This window comes from Lampris incognitus, chromosome 21 (assembly GCF_029633865.1).
Source record: "Lampris incognitus isolate fLamInc1 chromosome 21, fLamInc1.hap2, whole genome shotgun sequence".
NCBI classification, from domain to species: Eukaryota; Metazoa; Chordata; class Actinopteri; order Lampriformes; family Lampridae; genus Lampris; species Lampris incognitus.
In genome coordinates this window covers 14,731,413-14,754,602 of record NC_079231.1, presented here as the reverse complement: position 1 = coordinate 14,754,602, position 23,190 = coordinate 14,731,413, and the positions used below count along the sequence as shown (strand labels likewise).

Below are 23,190 nucleotides of genomic sequence, written 5' to 3'. Positions count from 1 at the left end.
ACAGCCATTGCCCCTAGAGCAGAGCACCCGTAGAGCCGAAACGTCAATTTCTATAGCTACCACTTCAAAGTATAGGCACTCCATCCATGTCCTAGAGGGCCTTCCAAGTTCGAAGACAGCAGTATGTACTTCCTGTGAAGTGTATGTGTATGTGAAGTAATTTTTTCCCCCCACCAGCAGAAATTTAACGCCTTCTCAGATAATTGATGGAGAGTCCATGTTCACACATGACTGCTTTTCATCAAGTGCAGACTCAGCCATGTACAGGTGAGGAAAATGCATAGAATCTCTGTTGTCATGGTTGTAATCAGATTGAAGCTCGACCATACAAGGCTCAGTCTTTCATTCCCCTCTTTACAATTTATAGCGAGTCCTTGATCCTCTAATAAAAGACATCTTAAGGACATAAGCAAATTGAAATGCATTGCAAATGATTTCTGCATATGATTGAATCCATATTGAATGTCCGTTCCCAGACCAATAAGTCATTTATGGTCAGCAAACTTATTGAAGATGTCCTTGAAGCTTTTTTTTCTTTTTAACATGGCCAGATACAAATAATTTCTTTACACGGCGTGATGCTTCACCATCCAATTACAACCTTCTGCACACTGCAAGGCAGGACAAACGAGGTAGGGGCATAGCAGCCATTTTTTTTCTGACTGTAAACTGTCTTCAGGTCTCACTTGGAATATCTTGCTGCCAATCTGCAATGTGACCTGTCGGCCCTGCTTCTGATTATGTACCGACCGCCTAAATGCAACTCTGCATTCATGAGTGACTTTGCAGATCTGCAGTCAAATCTCTGTATTGACTGCCCCAAAGTAATTATTTTTGGTGATTTCAACATTCACATCAATAATTCCACAGTGTCCACCACAGTGTTTTAATGAGCTGTTGCAGTCGTTTGACCTGACCCAGCATGTTTTGGAGCCAATGGATCAGCATGGACACATACTCCTTGTCATTTCCATGGGTACTTCCTGATTTCAGAGTAAGCACTGTCAGTGATGTTGCACCGTGAGACCATTACTGTGTTTTCTTCTTTGCACGCTTGCTGCTGATCGAGTTATCCCCAGTAGACACGTCAAGAAACGGCATTTCTGCGAAACATCACTGCAGTTTTTACAAACTTACTTTATTGGTGCAAAGTCTTCCTTGTTGCCTTTATCTGAGAGCAGCAGCTGTGATGACCTGGTCGATCGCTTTAGTTCCCTTGTGTTAGACAGTATCAATAATGCTGCACTACAAGGATCTAAAAAAATAATTAAAAAAAACCTCTAGTGAATGTAAAGCCCCGTGGAGAAATGCCGAGATCATAAAGCAGCTCCAAAGAGACTGCCAAAAAAATAAGAAGAGGTGGAGAAAATCAAAGCTGCACCTTGACCAGGACATTTTCAAAAACACCTGCAAAAACCACAGAAGCTTGAAACAGGCCAGAAAAAATCTTATCAACAACCACAAAAACGATCCAAAACATCCCCCCACCCATTAATAAAGTCATCGACCCCTCCCCTGATGTTCCTTCTGATGCTTTCTCAACCGCCAAATGTAATGAACTTGCGTCATTTTTCAGCAACAAAATTCTCAACATCAGGCCCAATATCCCAATTACTAACTTCACTGCTAATTATGACATACTTCCATCATTGCGTTTTGACGGCCTCAAGCAATTCTCCACTGTGGACTCCAGAGATCTTACTGATGTTATAAATCTACTCAAGTCCTCAACCAACCCTCTCATCCACTCCCAGCATCCTTTTTTAAATCTGTATTAAAAAAAATGTTTTTAAAGGCAACATTTCAATAGTAAGCTGTTCTCTCCAGACTGGTGTCTTTCCCATCGCATGAAAACTGCTGCCTATTAGACCACTTCCAAAAAACCTGGGCCCAAATGTACTCAGTGACTATAGGCCAATCTCCAACCTCACCTCCCTGAGTAAGATTACTGAGAAGGTTGTATATCAGCAACTGAACTGCTATCTTAATATCTCCGACACAGTGGTAGATAGTCTGGATTCCACATGTGTCATAGCACAGAAACTGCTCTTTTAAAAGTTGTGTGGATGACATGACGATCAACAGTGACAACAACAACAACAACAACAACAACAATAATAATAATAATAATAAAACCTCAGTCCTAATACTCCTTGACAGTGGCTCATGGGATCATGCTGGAAAGGCCAAGACACTGAATCCATGTATCATTCGTAAAAAAACAAAAACAAAAACCCCTCTTGTTTTTCAATGGTCTTCCAAAACCAAAATGAAAAGAAAGAAAAAAACCAAAAAACGGGGTTTTTTTCTTCCAATTCCACTTCCAATCTAATTCCAATTAATTGCTTTTTACGCAATCGTTTTCCAATTTCCGGTTTTGTGCTCCAATTACAATGGGAAAAAAACGGATAACAAGCGCTCGCGGTACATTTTGTTTTTTCGTTTTTTCATTGGACGCAAGTGCCGCGAACCGGAAGTGACCATTATGGAAGACGGTAAAAAATCGCGATGGAAGGTGCCAACCCAATCGGAATGGAGAGTTTTGAGTTGTTCCACGGCAGCAAGAAGGTTACTCGAAAGCCAGAAGACACGACCTCAGAGATAATAGCGGTTATATTCCAGATATGTTTTTTTTTTTGTTAATCCACGGTAATAACGCAGTGATATAGATCCATACTGAGGTTGTTGCGAAGCCAGCTTCTTTACCGCCGCAATCAGGCTGCTTGCTAAGTACATTAAAAGCTAGGCCAAAGTTTGTGTGTGTGTGTGGGTATGAAACTCCTAAACACCTGTCACAGAAACAAAAGCAAAGTGTATAGTTGACTGACGATGCCAACATGGCCGTTTTCCCCCGACCTGATGGCGTGTTCGTCTGCTTTGACCTCCTCGTCAGAGCTTCACGGTGACAGCGCCACTGTGGAAAGAATCAGCAGGGGCTCCTCCCTCGCACCATCCTGTCCGCTTCTCCTTCCACCGCCCACCCAGCACAGCTGCTAGCTCCGTGTCCAATTCCATGAGCTACCATGAGCAAAACTTTCCAGAGGTAATCAAATCAAACTTTCACTCCTCCTTAAAACATGATGTATCAGTACTTTTACAATGTTTTTTTTAAACATTTTTTATAAAGCTCTACAGTTGTCTGATTTAAGGTGAGGCTAAACTTGGTTGTCATGCTACATTATTTGCAAAAGGGTTTCCAACCCTGCTGCTGGTGAACCCCCATCCTGCAGATTTACCATCGCTCCCTGCTCCACCGACACCACATCAGCTAAATCGGGCGTGTTTAGCCAATCAAGAGCTTGATGACGCTATCTCCAGACCAAGTAATTGGGTGTGTTTATTTTGAAGAGCAGGGAGAGATGGAAAATATGCAGGACACGTGATCTCCAGGAGCAGGATTGGGTACCCTCTGGCTAGGGTTGGGTCTCGAGAACCGGTTCTTCCAAAATCCGATTCCAATGGACTCATTAAGAACGTTTAATTTCCGTTCTGCTGCGTGGTTCCTAAACAAGTTTAACTCGCGCTAGTTTCAGTTTCTGTACCAGGACCTGGCTGTCCATCTGCATGGTTGTGCATGTAGTCATGCGAGTTGAATGCACGCATGTCATCTTGTCTCCTTAGCAACAAACTGGTCATCTTTCTGGACTGGACGACGCTGCTCAAGCAATATATTTTATTTTTTGTTTTCTGGGAAGATCAATAACAGTAGTGAGCACACGAGTCTGGGCAGAGCCGTACGCTATCGTGGACCACAGCAAGCGCTCAAAAGCGTGGCTTCATTTTATTCTAAAAAATGACTGGTCGGCACAGTGTAACATCTGTGCCAAACTTATTTTGTTCAGGAGAGGATGCACTACTAACTTGACAAAACACCTTCGCCAGCATGGTATACAAATCAACATGTGTACTGTATTCAACGTGTTGTGCTGGTTTCCCACTCCCTCACCTGCCTCGCCCTCCTCAGTCAGCCAACAGCCAGCACCTTATCACATTTGGGGAAGTGAAATTGAATAACGTTTGTCTTGTTAATAGCAAGACAGCAAACTAGCTATACTTGATCGAATTGCTAAAACTCAAATTTGTGCAAATAATGTAATGTATTTTTTGTAGATGAACGTTCGCACAGACATTCTCATTTCTCTCTCATCAAAATGGGCTGCAGCTCCCTAAACTATAAATTAATTGCTTTTTATACTGTTGCCTTGTTGTCATTTTGGTGGGTTTCAGTGTTAAGTACAGTGAATGAAAAAAGAATGAACGGATTATTATTGAATCATCATTTAATAACAGCAACCAAATTAAACTGTATGAAATTAATTTACAGGTGCCATAAACCATACAAAGTCAATTGTGAATATGAATACGACTGAATATTACTTGTGTAAAGGTTTTTGAAAATAAGTTTTTTTCCCTATGAAATAAGAATGTGACCTGTTTTGACCCAGAATCGAGAATCGTTAAGAACCGGAATCGATAAGCAGAATCAGAACCAGAATCATTAAAATCCAAACAATACCTAACGCTAACCCTGCTACAGTAATATAGACAACAAGATAAGTAAATAGGTATAATGATGATGCATGGTATGCCTTTTATCTATTGGCTCCTTGTCACACACAGTCTGGATGTCCTTCCCTGCATGAAAACATCGTGTTTGATGTCACACCTTTTGGCAGTTGAACAATTCATAATAAAATGTTGCATATTGGTAATTTCTAGAATATATATTGTACTGGAACATAGAATGTCCAATATATGTTATTTATATGCAAAAAATTTCATGCCCATATTAATATTCAGGAACATCTTCATTGGTGAAGTACTGTCTGGGAAGTTGGAGACCAGCAAGATGAGGCTTGTGTGGCAACAATCATCAGAAAAGTGAAAGAGGCCGGTGGACAGCAGGAGTCAAATCAGTTTGACAGATAGCCAAGACAGTGAAATATTTGACTCTGAAGGAACTAGGGGTATGTTTGATCATGTTCTATTTTTGTAATTGGTGTGGAAATGCTATTTTCTGCTACTTTTTGATGATGGTGTTACAACAGCTTATCAGCACACACAGTTTCTCAGCATTCACATACTTGAACAGTTGAATGATGGCACCTATCTAAATGTATTTTATTCTCACACAAAAGTCATTGTGTTCATAACTAGCTTAGATGCTTTAAATCAATTGGTTAGTGTCTTATTTACAATTTCTTAACCTGCCTGTAGGTTAAAAGTTATCAACAATCAGCAAATATTTGGTTGAAGGATAATAAAACCATCATATCCCATTTATTGTCATTGCAGGATTAACATACTAGAGGCAAAATTCCAGAAAAGTGTTTGCAGTGCCAGAAACAACAGGTGGGGCTGCTACAAGGTGGTAAAAGGAGGAGACTGAGGTAACTTAACTGCTGATTTTTTTTTTTTTTTAATTTTGTGGCACGCCATTGATGTGGTTTGTTAGATTGGTCAGTGAAGTAAACTAGTAAAGCGTTGACTGACAAAATATATTTCAGTGTGTTGTGCAACTGATCCTCTGTCCCGCATAGGGATGGGTACCAAAACCTGGTATTAAACGGGCACTGGTGCTAAAGACCGTAGTATTGACAAGCTCCGACATTAACAGTTGTGCTATCGGTATTGGAGAAATTAAGAAAATTAATTTCCTACTTATTTAGGCTACATAAACATTATCTTGCACCTTTTATCTCACCAACGTCGGTTCTAATTTGCAGTAAAATTAAGACGTGTTTATGATGCATTTTCGCTATTCCCAATCCAGAAGAGAGCTCTCTCTCTCGGAGCCTGTCGTATGTGAGAGCTGATGGGTGGGACCCGCTCTCTCTGCCTCTGTCTGAGAGACACACACACACACACACACACACACACACACACACACACACACACACACACACACACACACACACACACACACACACACACACACACACACACACACACACACACAGAGCCGGCTCTTAGTGACAATGGTGGAGAGAGAATGAAACAGTCGAAAGTCTGGTTATACTTCAGTAGAGTCGATGCTGACAATGCTCGTTGCCACAAGTGCAACAAGTCTTTTGCATGTAAAGGCGAAAACACAAGCAATCTTTAGAAACATCAAGTGAAAGTGCATCTAATATAGGCGGAGGAATGCAGTTTGATTGCCTAGCTCATAGTTCATCTCTCGTTGGCCCATCGACCTCAGGTATGTTATGTATGCTAGCAGCCTACAGCCCACAAGGAGTTAACTAAATTATGCAGGCATGAATTAATGATTAAAAGTAACGCTCTGTCCAGACATGAGAAAATAAAGCAATGTTAATTCTCTTCTTAATTTTTTTTCACTTAAAAAAAATAACAAAAACCGGTAAGAGGTATCGTTAAAGCACGGATCAATAAGCAGTATCGGTAAGAGGAGTAGTACCGTTAAAATCTTAACAATACATCCCTCATAAATTTGTGAAGATTTTTTCTTGACAATTGAGAGTGTTGGGGCAACAGTTTGTTAGTTGGATTCTTCTTCTTTCAGCTTGTTCCCTGTTCCAGGGGTCACCACAGCAGATTTTTTATTTTTTTTTTACCTTCCATAGCTTTCTGTCTGACCAGTTCAACCCTCCTCATGTCCTCCTCTCTCTGGTCTCCATCATTTCCTTGGTCTTCTTATTTAACTTTTGTTCGTTAGTTAGATTAATGTACTTAAAATTATTTTTTGAAATAGATACCCATGTACATACAAGATAAAACAAGCGTTCAAATAGAGGCGCTCTTTGTCCTAAACAGAAAGCAAGGTTTTACAGCTTTGGAAACTGCTTCATGTAAAAGATGTATCCCAATAATGTCCTCTCTATTTTGAATTGACCTGACATTATAATAAATTGAATTAACACTTGTCTATTTATATACGGAAGAAACTGTAGGTGGATTTTTATTCACTAAATTACAGGACATTCAGAGCAAGTCAGCTGTATAAATTATTTCCACGATTTCATTCACGAAGTAGGATTAAATTGGCATTTCTTTTGGACTACATAATGCCAGCAAGGCTACAACGATTTTTTTTTTTTTACCGTGGCTGTGTATGAAGTAATTAAGATCAAATTTAATGTAAATTAACGTTTTCTAGTCAAAGTGATGATACTGGCCTCAAAGCGGTTGTAGCCGATGTCGGAAGAGGTTGTCAAGGAAGCCTGGGGACTAAAAGAACTGTCGAAGATGATCAAGGAGTTGAGAGGATTTGCACTTTCCACAATGACGACAACACTGATGCTTTCAGAGGCTGAAGTGGCTTCCTGAAGAGCTGTCTTCGGCTGTCTTGTCTGCAAAGGTTGGTAATGTTTTAAACGAATTATCTACTACGCCTCAATGGGCAGACATCATGACAGATAAGCGGCACTGCACACTACGCTTCTCTGTATGTTCGTGTGTGTTCTAATAGATCTCAAACGCTGGGTGGATTTTCTTTATATGTGGCCATCTTAATACAGTTTTTAGAGTTGGCTTCCTTTTTCACTGTACAACATAAGATCACATCAGATATGGTGGCATAGTGGCTGTCGCCTCACAGCAAGAAGGTCCTGAGTTCGAATCCCAGGGTTGTCCAACCTTGGGGGTCATCCCAGGTCGTTCTTTGTGTAGCGTTTGCATGTTCTCCCCGTGTCTACGGTGGGTTTTCTCTGGGTGCTCCAATTTCCCCCACCTTCAAAAAGACATAGGGTTAGTACCTCCTGTCTGTGTCCCTGACCGAGGCATGGCAAGATGAGCTGGAGTTGGTCCCTGGGTGCCGCACGGCAGCTGACCACTGCTCCTAGCTACACAGCTAGGATGGGTTAAATGCAGAGCATGAATTTCCTCAGGGGGATTAATAAAGTATATCAAAATAAAAAAAATTTACACATTGAAATTAATTTTGTAGCTTCCCAGTCATGCTACCTTACCAGTATCACAGGAAAATGTGTGGTAGTTACGCTGTACAAGGTTTTGGATGGATGTTAACTGGTCTTAACACGCACTGGACTGGTCACCAGTCAGTCACAGTAGTGATGCAACAGGGAAAACCACGTTTTAGGCTTTTGTCAGGATTACAAGTGTCAGATTTGTGCCGAAGCACCATGTTTAGTACAAAGATAAAATGTATTTGTTTGTCCAAGTGTCATTTTTGTCTCTTGACTTGTGACCAGTCCAATGTGTGCTGGGACTGGTCACCAGCCACCCATAACACTCAATGCTCTACTCATCACAAATGTTAGGGTGCCGAATATTTATTCACACCACTTTAGTTTATGTTTTATATAACATTTAGATCATTGCGGCACGGTGGCGCAGTGGTTAGCGTGGTCTCCTCAAAGCAAGGTCCTAGGTTCGGGCCCCGGGGTAGTCCAACCTGGGGGGTCGTCCCGGGTCGTCCTCTGTGTGGAGTTTGCATATTCTCCCTGTGTCTGTGTGGGTTTCCTGCTGGGATAGGCTCCTGCATCCCGAGACCATGAGTAAGGATAAACGGTTTGGATAATGAATGAATTTAGACCATGTTGTTGGGATACATATCCACTTTACTGTGAACATTTTTGTTTTTAATGACTGCATAATATCTTTCAGCTTAGATTTAATGATTTAGATTTTTTTTAAAATACTTAAATGTCAAATTATTCAATACATGGCATTAGCCACTTACACTCACTGGCCACTTTATTAGGTACACCTTGCTAGTACCGGGTTGGACCCCCTTTTGCCTTCAGAACTGCCTTAATCCTTCGTGGCATAGATTCAACAAGGTACTGGAAACATTCCTCAGAGAGTTTGGTCCATATTGACATGATAGCATCACGCAGTTGCTGCAGATTTGTCGGCTGCACATCCATGATGCGAATCTCCCGGTCCACTACATCCCAAAGGTGCTCTATTGGATTGAGATCTGGTGACTGTGGAGGCCATTTGAGTACAGTGAACTCATTGTCATGTTCAAGAAACCAGTCTGAGATGATTCGAGCTTTATGACATGGCGCGTTATCCTGCTGGAAGTAGCCATCAGAAGATGGGAACACTGTGGTCATAAAGGGATGGACATGGTCAGCAACAATACTCAGGTAGGCTGTGGCGTTGACACGATGCTCAATTGGTACTACGGGGCCCAAAGTGTGCCAAGAAAATATCCCCCACACCATTACACCACCACCACCAGCCTGAACCGTTGATACAAGGCAGGATGGATCCATGCTTTCATGTTGTTGACGCCAAATTCTGACCCTACCATCCGAATGTTGCAGCGGAAATCGAGACTCATCAGACCAGGCAACGTTTTTCCAATCTTCTATTGTCCAATTTTCGTGAGCCTGTGCGAATTGTAGCCTCAGTTTCCTGTTCTTAGCTGACAGGAGTGGCACCCGGTGTGGTCTTCTGCTGCTGTAGCCCATCTGCCTCAAGGTTCGACGTGTTGTGCGTTCAGAGATGCTCTTCTGCATACCTCGGTTGTAATGAGTGGTTATTTGAGTTACTGTTGCCTTTCTGTCAGCTCGAACCAGTCTGGCCATTCTCCTCTGACCTCTGGCATCAACAAGGCATTTTCGCCCACAGAACTGCCGCTCACTGGATATTTTCTCTTTTTCGGACCATTCTCTGTAAACCCTAGAGATGGTTGTGCGTGAAAATCCCAGTAGATCAGCAGTTTCTGAAATGCTCAGACCAGCCTGTCTGGCACCAACAACCATGCCACGTTCAAAGTCACTTAAATCACCTTTCTTCCCCATTCTGATGCTCGGTTTGAACTGCAGCAGATCGTCTTGACCATGTCTACATGCCTAAATGCATTGAGTTGCTGCCATGTGATTGGCTGATTAGAAATTTGCGTTAATGAGCAGTTGGACGGGTGTGCCTAATAAAGTGGCCGGTGAGTGTATATGTTGATTTTGGCCAAATGCAGATAGATGCAAGAGGGTTTCTTTGTGCAGCTGCTTCAGCAGTTAAGAATTTGCAACAGAAAACAGCGTTGCAACTGTTGTGAAGTCAAAGACAAAGTATCTTTATTGTCCCTAACAGGGAAATTAGTTGCCAGCCAGTATAATAAAACTCTCACACAAAAACAGAACATACAAACACCAAGGCAGAATTGACAACAGGACATAGTGGGCAAGGCGAACCAAAGGAGTTCAAATATACAGACCAAGGAAAACAAGCGATCTGCAGACAACAGATTAATACTATCTACCATTTAACAATTGGATGGCAGTGGGGACAAAGGAAGCCTTGTATCTCTTGGTCCTAATACAGGGTAATAGCTCAAAAGAAGTGTTTCATAGTCTACAGTTTAGTGTTTTCCTACAAAAGAAATAATGTGGTAGGGAAACTTTTTTTTTTTGCTGCTAGATCAGCTACTAACTTTACACAATGAAAATAACTATAAAGCACTGTGGATTTATTTATTTATTTATTACTTACAGGTCCTTTAGATAAGCCCGTCTTTTTCAACCTGCTGCAGAAACCTGATTGGTTGTAGGGGATGCACTGCGGAGTGGAACAGTGCCCACACTTACTGCCAAGTGTCATGCAGTGGATTTGGAGAACAGCATCCACAAAGTGACTGGACTCTCTGAAGCATTGGCACCACTGGAAAAGCTACTCTTGCAGTATGTTCTCGTCACAATGGTGGCCACAACTGTTTGTCTGCTTATACAGTTCTTAATAGCATTGTTTTTATGTATTTATGTTTAAAGCACCGGTGCGGTCTAATATTGTGTTAACTTATGTGTTGCAATGTTAAATTATGGCATTTGGTAAAGGTGTCTGCATGCTGAATAATCCAGGTAAGAAAATCACAAAGTTGAATCAGTTCATCTGGACACAACGTTTATTGACAGATACGTTTCATCACACCTCTAAGTGACCTCTTCAGTCTCAACTGACGGCAGGTATCCCCACCCTTATAAACAATATAGTCAGTTGAGACTGAAGAGGTCACTTAGATGAGTGATGAAACGTTCGTCTCCATAAACGTGTCCAGATGAACCGATTCAGCTTTCTGTGACATTTGGTATAGAGTTTCCATGTGTTTTATGCTTGATATACTTGAATTTTTGACATTAAAAGAAACAGTGTTCTGAACAAACTTGGTATTTATTCAAGTGCAGTTGAGCTTATAATACAACAAAAGATAAAAATTTCACAAAAATTTAGGCACTCATCAGTTTTTGTCATGTGTAATGATTTAAAAAAAAAATCCTACCCAGAGGTGAGTACTCACCAAAGCAGACACAAAGAATCACACAGCAGTCAACCAAATGTGCAGATGGTCATAAATTAAAAAAAAATCTAGATTAATATACATATACAAATATGTACCTATACTAAGTATGAACTATCAGCCATATGTGTAGGTAAAACAGTGGAACAGTGCCTCCTGAAAAACTCTGGTCATTGTTAACCACTCATCAAAAAGAAGAGACATGTCTTGGAAGCTGTCTCCAAACAGCTGCTCTGCATGACATCTATCTTCCTCTGACGAAAATGGGTCAGATCCCAAGGCAGACACCCAAGTCGGGGAGGGCCCCAAATCCCGCTCGAACATGTTTGCTGCCTCAGCAACATTGGGCAGCAGCGCCATGGAAATTCTTGCTGGACAGCCACGAGCTGCAAGTTGGTTTGGTGTCCCTCTGCCTAAAATGCCATGTGGGTAAAGAATATTTTTAGTTTCAGACACAATCTTGTCAGTTGTTGTAAAGCTTTATACCTACATGTACTAACATACCTGGTATCCTATGAGCAGTCCAGACTGCACAACTCTGCCAAGTCCAATTTGGCTTCCTCGACCTGCCAGGTTGGAGACAAAATTTGGTTACGTTATCCTGCATATTGAGTAACTCTTGGTCCAGCAGGTAAACCAAGGCCTGTTTCAGTGGATAGTTCACCTGATTATCAACCTCTGGCCAAATTCTTTCCAAACGGAAGATACTGTTTGGACACAAGAAAATCTGTAAGACTGATTAGAAACACTGACAGGTCACACAATATTTTTGGTAAGGAAATTAAAAAAATTATTTTCACTGGAAATGCTTTTAGCCCATCTTTACAAGTTAATTATCTTTATATATGATAATGGACTGCATTTGTATAAAGCACTTTTCTAGTTTGCCGACCGCTAAAAGCACTTTAAAGTGTATTCCTCACATTCACTCATTCATACATTGATGGCAGAGGCTGCCATGCCAGGAGCCAACCTGCTCATCAGGAGCAGGTAGGGTTCAGTGTCTTGCTGAAGGACACTTCGACATGCTCTCTGGAGAAGCCGGGGATCGAACCAGGAACCTTCCGATTACTAGACGACCCAGTCTCCCTCCTGAGCCATGCCGCCATTTACCATATGTGATTAGTAGGACAAAATTCACCCTTGAAGAAGTTGTCTGCACATAAGGTTGCCTGTTGATGTTATGTCTGTGTTGACACAGTTTCTCTTGCATATACGTATATATACAGGGTCAAGTAAAACTCCCTGCCATGATCTACTCTGAGTTGCCCACACACCGTTGCTGGTAACTGCTGCTCTGTAATAAAGCAATGTTTAGATTGTTATACATATTATATGGATGGACAGATACGACATTCATTTCACATTGAAATGCATGGAGTAATTACAACAGAAATACAGCGATCCTTTTTTTTTATTGACATATTGACCCTTACGGCCGATTCTAATATAATAATAATAATGATGTATAATAATCCCACTTAATGCCCATTATTTTCTACGGTTTTAACCTTGAACGAACTTGCCTGTAAACTTCCTCATTAATAAGAAGGTTCTTCTTCACTGGCATTGTGACTTCAGCAAGTTTTGCTGCTGAAGCCATCAATAGCCAAGATGTGTGTCACAGCAAATATTCCCAGCTTCTCATTCTGGTCTAATGTGGAGTTTGTGGCCCATATAGTCCACATAGTAAGGAACTGGGTTTAGATTACGTGCTCCTTAAAACAATCATAATTCAATCAATACAAAGTTGAGTCAATGTTGAAATTAGCTCAAACGTTCACAGAATTTACAAACTTCATACATGCATGGAATGCTAATTATTAGTGTAGGTAACTTACCTGGGGACCCAACTCGTTATATAGCTGGGGCACCTCTGAGAATTCTTCCCACTCGACGTTCTCCTGCTCTAACTCCCATTGATGACCGGTATCCTGTCGTGAACTTTCATCCATAAGCTGGGCCCATCTGTCAAGACACAAATTTAACAGTAACCTAACAACACTTGTTTATTGCTGTAAGTTATGGTAAAGCTTAATGTATTGTTTATAGAATTATAAATAGCATAATATGGTAAATTATGAACTTGCAAATGAGGCACAATGTAGGAATTATTGCCTGTAAATATTCAAACGATGCTGAGAGGAGTGAGTGCAAAAGATGAACAGTCCTATGGTAGGCTTAATATGCTCAGGCATCTGCTTCAACCTCAAACTTTTATGAAAGTAAACACAATCTAAACTTAAACGGTGCTTCAACACTTTAGACAGTTGGGTTGCTAGGATACACACCTCAACTATGAACACTCAAAAGAACACAATCCAACTGCATTCAACCATGAATATGAAGATATGTGTTTGTTGATGTTGAAATATGAAAACTTGTCTTCTGGTGAGATAATTGTCATTTCCAGTTCTGCGTCTGATGCATGTCTTTTTTCGCCTAAGCTGGTACTGAATACAGAACCCTCTGACTGACATTTCTGAGCATCTCAGGACACCTAACTGCTGCAGTGCAGTTGAAATCCCGACATGCATTCTCCCACTCTCAAAAAGCTCTCTCGCCCATGATATCAAAGCTATTGTTTCTGTGGGTTTTTTTTTTTACTGTCTTCTGCGAGTAACAGTCACTTCTGGGTCACGCCACTTGTGTCCGATGAAAAACCCAAAATGGAATATGAGTGCTTGTTATCCATTTGTGATTTGAGCACAAAATTGGAAATTGGAAAATGAGCTGTTATCTGTTTTTTCATTTTGGTTTTGGAAACGAAAATTGAAAAACAAGTGGCTTTTTTTGTTGTTTTTATTTTGAAAAACAAATTAACGAATGATACACAGATCAAATCGGATGGGTCTGTCTGACACGGTTCTCCCGTGGTTTGAATCCTACCTGCATAACTGTAATTTCATAGTAACACTTGGTGACTCCCAGTCCAACAGACACGAATTAGTGTGTGGGGTCCCACAAGGCTCCATCCTGGGTATTCTCTTCAATTTATATATGCTCACCCTTGGCTACATTATCAGCAAACATAACATTAGTTACCATAATTATGCCGATGATTCACAGCTTCTCATCTCATTATCCACTGATTATTTCCAACCCATAAACTCCCTAGTCAGCTGCTTGGAAGAAATCTATCGCTGGACAGTGGCAAATGTCCTTCAGCTGAACACGGAGAAAACTGAGATCCTGGTTGTGGGGGCTAAAACCCAGAGATAACTGGTCTGAGAATACCTGGAGTCCAGATCACTAAAACCAGTGAAAAGATTAAAAACCATGGATGTTGAAACTCAGTTTTAAGGATCATATCAACGGCATCACCAAGGTTTCCTTTTTCCAACTCGGAAACATTTCCAAAATGAGAGGTTTTCTCTCCTAGTCTGACTCAGAGAAACGCAACCTTGCATTTGTCATGAGTAGGCTGGACTATTGCAGTTCTCTGTTTTCTGGTCTTCCTGAGCAAACAGTCCATAGATTATAATTTATCCAGAACTCAGCTGCACGATGTCTAACCAGGACAAAAAAAAAAACAAACCCCAAAAATCAAAAATTAGACAACGTAACGCCAGTCTTCTGAAAACTTAATTTGCGACCTGTTGCTTTCAGAAGACAATTCAAAACCCCTCTTGGTTTACAAAGAACTCGCGGGTCTGGCTGCTCAGTACATTTCAGATGTGCTGTCAGTTTACAATCCCACCAGATCTCTCCAGTCACAAGGTAGAAATCTCCTCCATGTACCTAAAGTATTTTCAAAGTCTGGTGAGATTGCATTCAGCATCTATGCACCATAAATATGGAACAGTTTGCCTGGTGACCTCAAGACTGGCTCTAACACTTTTATCTTTTAAAACCAAACTAAAGACCTTCCTTTTCAGTGCAGGATGACAACTTTCAAGTCATGACAAAATTCAAGAAACCATTTTTTTCTGTTCACATAAAGTTGAATCACTTCATCTAGACACACCGTTTATTGAGAAAATAAACGTGTCCAGATGAACCGATTCAACTTTGTGATTTCCTTACCTTGATTATTGAGCATGCATAAAGACATTTTTTTCTGTTCTATACTGCATTAAAGCTACAGTACAATCCTGAAGATTTACATCCAAACAAATATTCTTTTTGATTCTATTACCGGCACATTTAAGACGATAGCTGACCCACAAATAACCAAATTATAAATGCTTTTTTTTGTGGAATGACTCATTTTAATGAATACTTTTCAGAGTAAAACAATTACAGCGCATCATGTGTTGTGTTCACCATAGCAGCCAAAGACTAAGGCAGTTGTTTCGCAAGTTTGAGGAAAAAGCAAAGTTGTTGTGGCTAACAAAAGAAGAGCTGGTAGACCAAGCGCAAAAGATCTTTTCCACTATATAATTCAACCACATTATTTTGGTGAACAGTGAAAAAAAGTGTTGACAAAGGAGCAATGGCAACTCTACTTCAGAAATGAGGTTGGAGGCCAAAAACCAATGCAATAACCAGTTTCAAAATACACTCGGGCATTAGTAGGTAAAACAAAACAACAATCCTCTGAATTTTAGCTTTAACTGTCTATTGATTCAACAACTTAGAAGAACTTTACCAGCCATTTTTCTTGGAATTTAATTTGCACAACCCCCCCCCCCAAAAAAAACCAATACTGTTAAAGTTACATGTTACATAAATACTATAAATCAACACACTTAACCCAGAGCTTAACACATCCAGGCCTCTTTCTTCAAAAACCTGACTGCATCATCAAAGCCCTCCTGACATAACATGTGCATACGGCTCGTCGATGGTGGGAACAGGGCCTGGTTCAGCCTTATGATGTTGTCAATGGAAAGCTAAGGAAAAAAGAGAATACAAAAATAACTGAAGGAACACGGTGTGGCCTAACTCAGAAGAAGTCTCATAAAAAGCCAATGACAATCATTCTGTGCTGAATTTTTATTTTGTTTTATTTTTCATTTTTTTTGGATTTTGAGATACTTAATTGATCCCTGTGGGGAAATTGCACTCTGCATTTAACCCATCCTAGCTGTGTAGCTAGGCACAGTGGGCAGCACCCGGGGACCAACTCCAGTTTGTCTTGCCATGCCTCGTCAGGGGCACTGACAGGAGTATTAACCCTAACATGCACGTCTTTTTGATGGAGGGGGAAACCAGAGCACCCGGAGAAAACCCACCACAGACATGGGGAGAACATGCAAACGCCACACAGAGGACGACCTGGGATGACCCCCAAGGTCGGACAACCCCGGGATTCAAATCCAGGACCTTCTTGCTGTGAGGTGGCAGCGCTAACCACTGGGCCACCATGCTGCCCAAATAACCTACTAGAATTGGCATATAAGCTGTCATCTAGTAAGTACAGTCAAGCTGTTATTTACACAAAGATGAAAAAACAAAAATTCGACTGTTAATACAATTAACATATGGACCAAACACTCACCATTATGTTCATATTAGCAAGTCGGAGATGGCGTTCGGAGCGCCCTCTATGGATGGGGCACACATCCTGCGGCCCAGCAAAAGGGGATACGGTAACGGTGCGTCCCTCTGGCAGAATGGGTAGGCTGTTGGTGAACCCTCCATCGATCCATTTCTGATGAGACAAGGCCATATAGTCCCCAGACGGGCACAAACGGTATGAGGATTTAAAAGGTCAGAGGCATTTGGGGGAAAACGGAAAAGAAGTTCATGTTTATTCAGTGGCAAACAAACAGCCTTGCAATTTTTCAGTCAAGAAACGCAATAGAGAAGTCGAGTAAAATCCAAAAGCAGAAGCGGATTTCTTTCTTTAAGGCTTATTCCTGGAGACATTTTTCAGTCAAAGAGGAAATAAAATACAAAATCAAATTAGGATGCTGTGTACAGAGCTGAATACCTGTCTTGTTTTTCATGGGCAACACTTCCAAAGAATTTTGCAACTTTTTCTGCAACCAGATGATTCTGTAAAACCCTGCATTCATGGTACCAATTGTGAAAAGAAAGGTTTGGGAAGGACTAATGCAAGAGCTTCAGTCATTGTGCATGAGATCACAAAAGGAGACCAATACCTCTCCTTGGAAGTCCACAGGTTGAACTCCAGCATAAACAGGCACAAAACTACTGGCCAGGAGAGCCTTAAGAGAAGAACAAAATGAAATCATGTCAGCAAAACCCTCTCTGGGCCAGAACCATATGAAGCTTAATATTGCTGGACCTTTTACCACCTCAGCATCCAACATCACTAACAGTGGAAGAAAAAAAAGAAGCACTGTGAAGTGGGGGAGACTCAGAACTCAAGTTGTAGACTTGCAATCCATATTAATGGCACTATTTAGAAAAGCTGAGTTAAAAAAAATATCACGCTTTGAGAGTAATTTTTGTGGATGGAGTGAATGAGACCAATGAAACCTAAACCAGGCGGTAGATTGGGTACACAGGAATAAAGCAATCATCAATATTTAACAACTTTGTTTTCTATTAAAAAGACATTCTTTAACGTGGGGGGAAAAGAGATGTGGCTTAGAATTTTGTTGGCTTTCTACCTTTATGAGCTCCTCCCTTGATGCAAATCTGGTCACAATGCTGTTTTTGCCGCTTTTAGAATGTGTCATGGAGATGTGAAGGCGGCCAGCCACGATACTGTGGGCATCACTGGGCAGAATCTCCTCTATCCCCTCTCTAGAAAGCAGGCAGCGACAGATGCTCATTTGTCAAGATTTTAATAACCGTGCCGCTGGGCGGCATAAATAAGAGGGGCTTTTAGGATGACATATAATTATGATACAATCTGCTGGATCGAGACCAAAGCACAGTCAGGCAGATCTGACATTTTGTTATTACTATATTATACAACACGGATATTTGCTTTTGCCCCACAGTAGGGCATGCATAGTGTCGGCGAATACCTCAGCCTGTGCATGAAGTCGTAGCCTGGTGTGACAGCTCCAAACCTCTGCTTTCTCACATCATCTGCAAATTTGTAGGTGAACTCTTTGCAGTGCTGTCAAGGAGCAAAATGAAGATATCTGCAGTGCCATCACGACTCATTGCAAATCCCCCTTCCAGCTTATAACGTCATATTGAATCACAGCGTCTGAGGCTGGACAGCTATACACAGTCAGACACTGCCTCATTGCTTCATACTGAGTACTGCATAACTTGTGCATGAAATGGCTTTTTTTTTCTTGTTTTGTTTTTTACCTCTAGTTTGTCCGGAGCTGTAACCATGACTGCAGCTACCAAGGCCCCGGCTGAAGCCCCAGCACAAGCTCTGAGGGATTGGAGGAGCCTGGCCCCATGTTGGAGGATGGCCCCTGCAGCCCCGAGGTGATAGATGCCCAGGAAGCCACATGCAGCAAAAGACAGGTTCAACACCTTCATTCTCACAGTGGCAGAGAGAAAATACAAATAATTAGTTGGGATTAGTGCTGGGTGATACAGAAAATATTATCACGATATTCACATGGAATTTTACACGATAACATATCACCATATGTGCTTACATACATAAAAGTACCATGTTTAAGACTCCAACTAAGGTTCATCACATTTAACTGTTTGGCAATGTAAAGTATAATATCAAACCAAGACTCCTTTTCAAGTAATACTCCCTCAAATACTTCAGAACTCATTTTGTAAGAAATTTTAGGTCAAAGCCCAGATTGTCATCATCATTGATTTAGATAACAAAATTGTGTATCATGATATGATGTTGTTTGAATTTAATTCCGATACAATACCAGTGAAAGACAGTAAACGATAATTTCAATGTACTATTGCCCTGCCCTGATTGGGATTCATACAATGACAGTGAAATGACATTAACAGGAGGTGAATTGCTGTTATCTAGGACACTGCCTAATTAATATGGGACACCTTAACTCCAGTGGGTGTAGGTCTTCTTCAAGCAAATGAAAGTCAACACAAATGGGTTAACGCAAGCTGTGATGTCATGTGATCAAAATCACATGACGTCTTAGATGTCCAATCATAGGTTAGGGTGGAGCAATTTTCAAACAGGAAGCACCTGTGTGAATACCACGCTTAAGGGTAGACTTTTTTTTATAAATAAAACAATCATGTTGAGTTGCTGCCCCAAGTGGAGAGTTCAAGTATCTCAGGGTCTTGTTCACGAGTGAGGGTAGGATGGAGCGGGAGATTAACAGACGGATCGGTGCAGCATCAGCAGCAATGCTGACGTTGTACCGGACCGTTGTGGCGAAGAAGGAGCTGAGCCGGAAGGCAAAGCTCTCAATTTTACCAGTCAATCTTCGGTCCAACCCTCAATTACTGTGGTCATGAGCTTTGGGTAGTGACCGAAACGGTGAGATCGCAGATACAAGCGGCTGAAATGAGTTTCCTCCGTAGGGTGTCTGGGCTCAGTCTTAGAGATAGGGCGAGGAGCTCGGACATCTGGAGGGAGCTTGGAGTAGAGCCGCTGCTCCTTCGCGTTGAAAGGAGCCAGTTGATATTGTTCAGGCATCTGATTGGGATGCCTCCTGGGCGCCTTCCTTTGGAGGTTTACCGGGCACGGCCAACTGGGAGGAGACCCTGGGGTAGACCCAGAACTCGCTGGAGGGACTACATGTCCAATCTGGCCTGGGAACGCCTTGGGATCCCCCAGGAGGAGCTGGAGGGTGTTGCTGGGGAGAGGAACGTCTGGAGTGCCCTACTTAGCGTGCTGCCACCGTGACCTGACCCCAGAAAAGTGGCTGAAGATGAGATGAGACAGTCACGGTAGTTTTTATCAGGATGTGTTTATATATTTGTTAATCAAAAAATATAATATGGAGTAAACATATTGTATATTTGTTATTCCAATCAAATTTTCCATTGTCCCGCTTTAGGAAATATGGTTCGGAAAGTGGAACAGTATGATTTGCCTAATATGGGACAATTCTGAAAGTACTTTAGTCAGGCAAAAGTGTGTGGAGGGGCATGGATTGTGCAATAACAATGGTAATTTACAGGCTTTTAGTCTTCTAATGCATTATTTTAGATGTTTAAGGTGAAAGGCAAATTATATTCAGTAATTGGGGGTTGGCTGCATCTCTGTTAAAATGGTATGAGGGTTTTATTTTTTGTGGTTCTATGTATGTGTGTGTGAAGGGAGTACCCTTGCTTTTTTAAAGTTAGGGATAAATGCCCGAGTTTAGAAGATAGTGATGAATTCAGTGGAATGTATTTCAGAACACAATGGCAAAGGAGAGAAATAATGAAAAGAACAAAGGAACAGCTTGCAACACTGCAGGGCTGCAATTATAATTAATATTGCACCAACACCACTGTGACTTTTTCGAGCACCACTGGTTCTTCATCAGACTAAAATCATAACGTACAATACAGTACATAATGTACAATCTTAAATCACATGATACTAGTCACATGGTACAGTCACATCCAAAGCACAAATATCTATCTCCACATGTGCATACACATATACAACATGCATGCAAATAAATATACACACACGTGATCGTGTACATAGCTCTGCATGCATGTGGTACAGAATTCCAGTAGTGTTAGGTGACAACCAAAAGACAACCAACAGTTCATCTGTGTACAAAAATATATATATTCATCTATGTACAAAAAAAATAAGCATATATGTAAAAAACATATTTGGAGGAAGACTTTCAATAGGATGGGCACTAACAGTACCGATATGTTTACCATTTCTTTTATGAGTGTGATATCTGAATTCTCTCTTTTGGTTTGATGAGGACACATCCTGGGGATTTCTGAGTGGTACTGGGTGTGGATTTAATGTATTGGCTTCATATCGACGTATACTCCAGAAGTCTGAAATTCGCCTGGTTTGCACGTAGTTGTTTTTCAGTGCACCCTGTTGTTTTGCGGTTCGGTGCTCTCAGATGTATACAAATAATATAAATAATATACAAATAAGTCAGAATTGTAATTTCGGGATTTACCCCTTAAAAGACAGGCAACACCGCGTATCGGTCATTAAATCTCAGTTAACACACTGAAAACGAATACGTAGACGGTACCGGCAGAGAACATGTGTGTCAGTGCGGACCTGTTGGACTTTCCGCGGCGGTTCCCTGAAAAGCGAAGAGGAAGAGAGCTCTACCTTTTAACTTTTAGCCATGGTGGTTGGTAGACATCCGGGCAAAACCACAGAGAGAGGCCGTTTTCCGCTGCTAAACCTGGACGTCCGCTGCTCCTTCACCTTAGAAAGTGACAGTTTTAATACCGCACCATTATCATAACATCGCCCTGCGTCCCACTTCCTGTGTAGCGCTGGTAGGTCTATTTCAAAATAAAAGCTCACCGCTGGCGACATGCGACATATACACAGGATTTTATATTCTTTTTTTTTAAAATATTTTTTCTTTTTTTCTTTTCAGTTAGAGGAAAGTAACCATATAATCCCAATTTAGACAAGATACCAATAAGAAGATCTTTTGCAGACTTTTTGTTTTGCTTGAAAGCTTTTAAAACTGATCAAATCCGAATGATTAGAGTACATTTTTGTGTGTAAACTTTTATTTTTTTCTTTTAAGTTTATTCAGAGTGAAATTAACGTTAACTTGATTAACTTGATTGTTTTAAACGTCAATGTTCTTTTCCCTCCGGATATTTATCATGTAAGCAAAAGTGTGTGTGTGTGTGTGTGTGTGTGTGTGTGTGTGTGTGTGTGTGTGTGTGTGTGTGTGTGTGTGTAAATTTTATATTCTTTTATTGAGCAATATTAAAAAAGTATATTGCTGCGGCAATACACTGCCACTACCTGGGTTCCCCGGCACAGAGACACGGACACGGATCGTAAATGAGGGCACAAAGACCCATTTATTAAAACAGTGATTAAAAACACCAGAGTTAAAACTATATGAAAAAGACCACAAAAAAAGTTCATTAAAAACCTCCTCTGTTGAAGAGACTTTTAATGAACGTTTTTTGGCTTTCATGTCTTCATTTGGGGTGTGGAACCAATTTATCTGTCCTGAGTTAATTACACCAACTCAGGGCAGCTGGTCCACACCCCACTCCGCCACATTCGGAGGGAGAGAGTGCCTTTCTGCTCCTCTTCTCCCTCAGGGTGGGTCCAGGGCGCTGGATCCACTATGTCTGTTGGCTAGCCGTTCGGACTCTGACCTCACTTGGGGGGGGGGGGGTGTCTATGTGTTCCCTCAACCCTATTTCACTGAATTTACCTAAACGTAACCTAACCTACCTTAACCCGACTTAACCTCAACCTCTACCTAACTTTAACCCAATGCTTACCTTAACCTAACCTTAACCGATAGCTAACCTATTTGATAGCTAACCCACAGGGCTGAGGGAACATATGGTTGACCCCACTCACTTGACTCACCACCAGCACAACCCTAGTGCAAAATCTCTTTGCGGTCCACTGATGTAGGCGTCTTCTTCAACCCTCCACTCCTCCCTGCTCGATGATGAACTGTCCTCTGATCCTCTCCACAAGGCGGCTCCCCGCTGTTCATCCTTGCAGACCGAGATAGGTGGTCACATCCTCTGGCGCAAGGCAGCTGAACTATGAACCGCAAGGTTTGCCGCAGGGTGAGATGCCAGTGCTCCTGGTGGGGATGGAGAGAGCTGGCCAGGTAGGGCTGCGTTGGGCATGGGCTATTGTCCCTCGGCAACGGGTCAGCACCACCTTCGCTGCTGCCGGCCCACGATGCAGTGGGGTCTTCTCTTCTCCTGATGCTGCAACCCGAGCCGGTGGTTTTCTTCTTTGCGTGCCTTCTAGTGTCCAGGTCCGTATCTCTTTCCCATGCCAGAGCACCCGTACAGGCCACCACTGTGGCAGTATGCTGCCACTACCTGGGTTCCCCGGCACAGAGACACAGACTCAGATCATCAATGAGGGCACAACAGCCCATTTATTTAAAACAACGACTAAAGACACCAGAGTTAACACCATGTGAAAAAGACTAAAAACAAAGGTTCATTAAATGTCTTTAATAGAGAGAGCGGTCTCTGTCTCTCTCTGGCTC

The 23,190-nt window shown here is 41.6% G+C and overlaps 1 protein-coding gene across 2 annotated transcripts; it reads right to left on the bottom strand.

Moving 5' to 3' along the window:
• Window positions 1–15,425: 15,425 nt before the first annotated feature.
• Window positions 15,426–21,448, bottom strand: pnpla4 (patatin-like phospholipase domain containing 4). 2 transcript variants are annotated; one of them, XM_056301443.1, is made up of 7 exons: window positions 21,300–21,448; window positions 18,407–18,587; window positions 18,112–18,206; window positions 17,749–17,884; window positions 17,275–17,340; window positions 16,668–16,820; window positions 15,426–16,059 (listed from the first exon to the last, which is right to left on the bottom strand). In XM_056301443.1, exons 2-7 carry the CDS (start codon window positions 18,584–18,586, stop codon window positions 15,928–15,930), a joined length of 762 nt encoding a protein of 253 aa, XP_056157418.1. In that variant the 5' UTR covers window position 18,587; window positions 21,300–21,448; the 3' UTR covers window positions 15,426–15,927. The 2 variants fall into 2 exon arrangements, with proteins under 2 accessions (XP_056157418.1, XP_056157419.1); XM_056301444.1 differs by having other exon boundaries at window positions 18,407–18,580.
• Between the last annotated feature and the right edge of the window lie 1,742 nt (window positions 21,449–23,190).

Bases quoted from the DNA above. Each gene is read 5' to 3' on its own strand.
- pnpla4 (XM_056301443.1), bottom strand. From the start codon at position 18,586: ATGAAGGTGTTGAACCTGTCTTTTGCTGCATGTGGCTTCCTGGGCATC. The intron at 18,207-18,406 runs GTAAAAAACAAA...GCTCCTTGACAG, and splicing joins CAGCTCCGGACAAACTAGAG to CACTGCAAAGAGTTCACCTA. The intron at 17,885-18,111 runs GTATTCGCCGAC...CCTGCTTTCTAG, and splicing joins GACTTCATGCACAGGCTGAG to AGAGGGGATAGAGGAGATTC.